This window comes from Beta vulgaris, chromosome 4 (assembly GCF_026745355.1).
Source record: "Beta vulgaris subsp. vulgaris cultivar EL10 chromosome 4, EL10.2, whole genome shotgun sequence".
Classification (NCBI taxonomy): Eukaryota; Viridiplantae; Streptophyta; class Magnoliopsida; order Caryophyllales; family Amaranthaceae; genus Beta; species Beta vulgaris.
In genome coordinates, this window is record NC_079205.1 from 45,362,099 (window position 1) to 45,369,256 (window position 7,158).

The following is a 7,158-nucleotide window of genomic DNA, read 5'->3' on the forward strand; positions in this document are numbered from 1 at the left end:
GTGAAAGTGTTGAGTTTAAAATCCCTAGTGGTCGAGGTTGTTTCTTCTTGTTGGGCCCAAGAAGTTTTTCCTCGTAAAAATCCCTTGTGTTCCTTTAGCTTGTTTATTCGTTTAAGTTTTAATTTCCGCAAAAAGTTACGTTTATTTCTACACCTACAATTCACCCCCCTCTTGTAGTGTTCCTAGGGAAATAACAGTGAATATTTATCTCAAAAGTTTGGTAGTCATTTAAAATATTGTGGTGTCCTTTCACAATGGAATCAACCAAGAACACCACAGTTAAAGGGCGTTTCTGAGAGAAGGACTTGAACTATACTTGATATGGTTCGATCCATGACGAGTCTTACTGATTTTCCTATTTCATTCTGGATTTCCGCTTGAAACAACGGCATTTACACTTAATAGAGCACCATCTAAAGCAGTGGAAAAGGCAACATATGAAATGTGGACTGGAAACGTTCCAAAATTATCTTTTCTAAGGATATGGGGTTATGAAGCTTATGTAAAACGTTTACTATTTGATCCAAATTCTGCTAAAAAATGTGCAATTGATACACTGTAGGATTGAGGATAAACAAACAGGAGATCAGTGGTTCCTTACAATTGTTTATGATCTGCATACAGTGGAGGATAGGAAGAGACTTTGGGTGGATATTGAATCTTTTGGTTGTAATATTCATGAGCCCTGGTGTATCATGGGGGACTTCAATGCTATTCAATCTTCTGGTGACAGAGAAAATGGTGCTCCAGTTACTAATTATGAAACCCAAGACTTGAATCACCTCCTGGATTCTTCTGACCTTACTGAAATGAAGTCGTGTGGGCATTTTTCTCATGGTCTAACAAAGGAAATGGAGAATCTAGAATCAGTAGTAGAATAGATAGGGGCCTAGTTAATTCCTATTGGTTAACTAAGTACCCTTAGGTGGTGGTGGATTATATGAATCCTGGATTGTCAGATTACTCTCCTTTACTTTTTCAGTGTCATCACAGGATTCAGACAAAGGGTAAGCCTTTCAAATTTTTTAACTACATGGCTGAACATGAAGAGTTCCTCCAGGTTGTTAGAGATCAATGGCAGTTACAGGGAAGAGAAGAAGGAAGGATGAAGAAGGTTTAGTTTAAACTCAAGTTTGTTAAACTGAGGCTTAAAGAGTTGCATAAAGCTGAATTTTCTAATCTACATATTAGAATTGATAATATTAGGGAGGATTTGCAGAGAATTCAGTCACAATTACAGAACTCCCCTTCATGCAATGAGCTTATTCAGCAGGAAAAAGATTGCATTCTGAACTTGCAGAAATTTTTAAATGTTGAGGAGGCAGCTTTAAGGCAAAAATCAAGAATCCAGTGGCTGAAATTGGGGGACTTAACACTCAATTCTTCTTTAATGCTATGAGAGAGAGGTTTATGCAGAATAACATTAAGGTTTTATACAATGCTGATGGAGACAAGCTTACAACTATTGCTGCTATAGAGTCTGAAGTGCTTACTTTTTACTCAAGTTTGCTAGGTACAGCAGCTGCTAGCTTACCTTCAGTTGACATTCCCTTGCTGAGAAGTGACCCTCAGGTTCAAGTTAGGGATGCAGCTTTGCTCATTCTCCCTGTTACAACACAGGAAATTGAAGCAGCTTTGTGGGCAATTGATGATGACAAAGCCCCAGGTATTAATGGATTCAATTGCCATTTCTTTAAAAGAGCTTGACCTGTTATCTAATATGATATTTGTGATGCTGTGATGCAATTTTTTAATTCAGGGATCATGTTGCCTGAAATTAATTGTACCCTTGTCACTCTTATTCCTAAAATCCCTAATCCTTTACTTGTTAAGGATTTTAGGCCTATAGCCTGCTGCACAGTTTTATACAAGATTATTTCTAAAATCTTGACTAGCAGAATGCAGAATATGATTGGTAGTGTGGTTGATTTAAGCCAGGCAGGGTTTATGCCTGGTAGAAATATATCAGACAATATTCTTCTTACTACTGAGCTTATCAAAGGCTACAACACTAAACACATCTCTCCAAGGTGCATGCTGAAAGTTGACTTAAAGAAGGCCTGTGACTCCATTGAATGGTCCTTCCTGGAAGTTGTTATGAATGAGATTGGTTTCCCTTCAACATTTGTGAGATGGATTATGACTTGTGTCACATCTGTTTCTTTCTCTATACTCATTAATGGTAACCCCTGCAAGCCTTTCCAAGCTAGGAAAGGATTGAGACAAGGAGATCCGATGTCTCCCTTTCTTTTTGCCCTAGGGATGGAGTATCTATCAAGATGTCTAGGACAATTGAAAGCCAATTGTAGATTTCAATTTCATCTAAGGTGCAAAAAGCTAAACATCACTCATCTGATGTTTGCTGATGACCTTTTGATGTTTTCTAAAGCTGATCAAACCTCCTTGCAACTTGTATTTAATGCTTTCTCCAAATTCTCCCAAGCTTCAGGGCTTGAAGCAAACTTGGATAAAAGCCATCTCTATATTGGAGGGGTGGAGGAGACTCAAAGAGCTATCCTGCAATCTGTGGTTAATATCCCTGGGGGTGTTTTCCCTTCAAATACCTAGGGGTCCCTCTTACCACCAGAAAGCTCTTTTACAATGAATGTAGGCCTTTGATTGAGAAGACTGTGGCAAGAGTCAGGGCTTGGAATGTCAAGAAACTTTCTTATGCTGCAAGAGTCCAGTTAATTCAAGCTATTCTTCATGGTTTTCAGCTGTACTGGTGTCAGATCTTTCTTTTGCCTAAGAAAGTGATTAAGGAGGTCCAGAGCATCTGTAGGGTATTTTTATGGACTGGTCAAGACTCTTATTCTAGAAAAGCTCCCATAGCTTGGGATTCTTTATGCCTTCCTAAGAGCTGTGGGGGGCTAAACATCAAAAATCTTGTCACCTGGAATAAGGCTGCAGTGGCTAAGCATCTTTGGGCAGTGTGTCAAAAACAGGATAGGCTTTGGATTAAATAGTTACATGAGTATTACATTAAGCAGCAGGTCATACATTCCATGGTAGTTCCTAATAGGCTATCATGGGCTATGAAGAAGATTCTGGAGAGTAGAGAGATTTTTCAAGATCTGCAAATCACACATATGCTGCAGAATCAGGAATTTTCAATTAAGAACTTGTATAAACTCATGCAGGGAGAACATGATCATGTTCATTGGAAGCGGATAATCTGTAACAATAAAGCAAGTCCTAAATCTTTATTTGTTACTTGGCTTATACTTCATGGTAGATTGGCTACCAAAGATAGACTGTGTTCATGGGGTATTATAAATGATGATATATTCCCCCTGTGTAATGAAGCCAGTGAAAGTATTTCCCATCTTTTCTTTGCTTGTCCGTTCTCTAGAGAAATATGGAAAACCTGCCAGCAGCAATTAAAAGAGGTGGTGAATTTAAGGAGCTTGTCTGATGAAGTCAATATTGTTGCATTGAAGAGCAAAACAAATGGTTCTAAAGCACGATTATACTGCATGATGTTTGTGGAGGCCATGTATCAGATATGGTTGCAAAGAAATGCAAAGGTGTATGGGGGCCTTATATTAGATACACTTTCTAATTTTAGGCAAATTTGTTTTAGAGTTGCTAGTAGATGTAGTGAATGTAATAGGCAGCTTCTGCTTTGTTAAGGTTGCTGTTGTGTAATCAGTAGTTGAGATTGCAGGGTTTGGTTTTTAGGTCTGTTGTTCCCAGGCCCTTACTAGAAGGTAAGGGGAACTCTTTCCTTTTTTCCTCTCCCTTGGAGTTGGTATGGTGTATCTATTTTTTTGGTTATCAATTAATACTTTGAATTGCCAAAAAAAAAGCTTTCATCCAAATTCGATAAATGTTTCTTTATGGGTTACCCAAAAGAGACTAAGGGATACTACTTCTACAACCAAAATGAAAACAAAGTTTTTGTTGCTCGTAATGGTATATTTCTTGAAAGAAGAGCTTATTTCTAGAAAAACAAGTGGGAGTAATGTATATCTCGAAGAAATTCGAGATGAGTAATAAATAGATGAGGTTAACACCTCATCATAAGTGGCCCAACATGAAAATGCTCCGGATGTGGTGCATTTAATTCACGTACCTCCTATCGTCCCACTTGGAGATACTCCATGCGAATTCATTCAATCTAATGAGGTGGAAACTTCTTCAGTTGTTCCCCAACGTAGGTCTAGTAGTACCATGATTCCGTCAAAGAGATATATTGATTTCCTTTTGACTAAAAAAATATGAAATATCCATTTTAGAATTAGAAGAACCTACTAGATTCATAGATGCTTTGGACAGTCAAGACTTCGCTTGAGGCCATGAAATCTGAAATGGATTCCATGTCCACAAATCAAGTATGGGACCTGGTTGATTTACCCGATGGGGTAAAACCCATTGGATGCAAATGAATTTTCAAGTTGAAAATAGACGAGGATGGAAATATTAGTGTTTTCAAAGCACGGTTAGTGGTGAAAGGTTTCAAACAAATTCATGGTATTGACTATGATGAAACCTTCTCCCCAGTAGCCATGCTAAAGTTCATTAGGATAATCCTTGTGATTCTTGCCTTTCATGACTATGAAATATGACATTTGGATGTCAAAAACGCTTTATTGAATGGATCTTGAAAGGGGATGTGTACATGACGCAACCTCAAGGTTTTGAAGATCCAGGAAGGGTATGCAAGCTTAAGAAGCCCATTAATGGACTAAAGCAAGCATCCAAGAGTTGGAACCTCACACTAGTAGAATTTTTGCTTATTCCTACGGTTTTACCCATACGCTGCAATATATCACGTAAAAAGAAAAGCAAAAATATAAAATAATCATATTGTTGCGGTTTCAACCGAAAACCGCATCAATATGGTTACAATGGAAACTTTTTGAAATTTGTTTTGACGGTTTGACCAAACATATTGTTGTGGTTTCTGGCAAAAACCGCAGCAATATAGTTAAATAATATTTTTCCAATAATATTTGAACCTATTGCTGCGGTTTTTAAAGAAACCGCAGCAATAGACTGTTCACGCGTGGTAGTTACTAGGGTTCTTGCTTCCTCACTATTTATAACTCTCATCCTCCCATTTCACCATTTTATCTCTCCTCTCAACCTCTCACACTCCTCACTCCTCTCCTCTCGCCATCTCACACTCTTCACTCTCGCCATCTCGCCATTTTCTCTCTCCTCTCTACCTCTCACACTCATCCTTCCTCTCCTCTCGCCATTTTCTCTCTTCTCTCAACCTCCCACACTCATCTTTTGGTTCTACAACACTGACGTTATTGCTATTCCTCTTTTTGAGGTCAATTTCGCGAGGAAGGCGGAGAGCACGCGGCGAAAGGTGGCGAGTGGCGGCGGAGTGAGAGACGACCTGGTGTCGTGATTGATGTTTGAGGAGAGGGAAAATGGCGTTTGTTTCAGATTTCGTTTTTCTATTTTTTTTTCCATTTTTCTTTTCATCATAAGCGATGAGTTATCATTTTTTTTCATTTTATCATTTTTTTTGTTTTTCGTTTTTCGATGTTTCAGATGGTTTATTTTTTCCTTTTTTGATTATTTTAGATCTGTTTTCTTTTCTCGTTCTTTTCTTCATTTCTTTTGTTTCAAATTTGTTTTTTTTTTCGTTTTTTAAATTGTTTCAAATTTGTTTATTTTTTCATTTTTTTATTATTTCAGATCTGTTTTTTCCTTTTTCTTTTCTCGCTCTTTTCTTCATTTCGTTTGTCAGATGTATTTTGTTTGTTTTATAATTGTTCAGATTGTTTTATTTTTTCGTTTTTCTATTTTGTCAAATCTGAACGTTTGTAATTTTTTTCGTTTTTCAATTATTTAGTCGTGAGTCTTTAGCTAACATTAAAGTTTTGGTGTTTTTTTGGGAGCTGTTTTTTTTAGGATGTTGATGAAGGTTTGGATGACTGGAACGCAAATGAAAATGAGAAAACTTCACATCTTTTAGTTTTGATAGTTTATGATAAGTTTGTCGAATGTAATGTTAAGCTTGTCTCTTTGTTTTTTTTGTTAATATATTAGAATCAATGTTAAGCTTTTTTGATGTAATGGTAAGTTTGTCTCTTCAATTTTTTTGTAATGTTAAGCTTTTTTTTCTTTTTTTTATGTTTTGTAGTTAGATTTTGTTGAAAGTTTATGAATTTTTGCTATTTTTCTGAATTTTGTTCATCTTTCGAATTTAATGATAAAATGCAAAAAAAATAAAATTGAGTTACTTCACTACCTATTACTAGCGATTTTGACTAGAAGCCACAACAATATGCTTCTTATTCATTATAAAATAGAGTATATTGCTGCGGTTTGTCCTAGAAACCGCAGCAATATACAGAACTTTGTTAATATAAAATAAATATATTGCTGCGATTTTCGTTAGAAACCGCAGCAATATGTCAAAATATTGCTGCGGTAATAAACCGCAACAATATATTAATTACCTTTTGTTGTGCCCTTAATTGCTGCGCAGCCAAAATCGCCGCAATAGGCCACTTAATGACCGTAACAATAAGCATTTATTCTACTAGTGTCATATTTGATAAGGAAGTCAAGCAAATTGGATTTCTCATAAATGAAGAGGAATCTTGTGTATACAAGAAGTTAAGTGGGAGTGGTATTACTTTTTCTGGTCTTGTATGTGGATGACATATTTCTCATAGGAAATTATAAAACCATGCTTGAGTTAGTCAAGGAATTGGTCGAAAAGGTTGATTGGACTTACTCAAGAGACTTATATTGATAATGTTCTTGCAAGGTTTAAGCTGGACAACTCCAAAAGAGGTTTCATTCCCATGCAACATGGCATAACACTTGGCAAGACTCAGTGCCCTTCGAGTCCTGATGAAGTCAAGCGTATGAGTAATGTTCCATATGCTTTTGCAGTAGGATCCATTATATATGACATGATACGATCCATGTGAGAAATGGTCATTTTCTATAAATTCTAGTTCCATTAGCATTTGTTTGTATCCTAGTTCTAGTAGGATTAGTTGTCCTAATTGTAGTAGTATTAGAACTAGGCTTGTTCATTGAGGTGGGGGCCCAATAAAAACCCTCAATGAGCCCTTTTAAAACACACATGACCAAACCCTTAGTATAAATCGAACGGGTCCTTAAAGGGTTCGTGTATAAGAGGGTTGGAATGGGTTGGGGCGGGTACTTAAAGGATCTTTAAAA

General features: G+C 36.8%; 1 protein-coding gene across 1 annotated transcript; it reads left to right on the top strand.

Moving 5' to 3' along the window:
• The first annotated feature begins 3,005 nt into the window (after positions 1–3,005).
• LOC104891114 (uncharacterized) lies at positions 3,006–3,632 on the top strand. Its single transcript, XM_010676762.1, has one exon. The coding sequence runs from the start codon at positions 3,006–3,008 to the stop codon at positions 3,630–3,632; it is 627 nt and encodes a 208-aa protein (XP_010675064.1).
• The last annotated feature ends 3,526 nt before the right edge of the window (positions 3,633–7,158 follow it).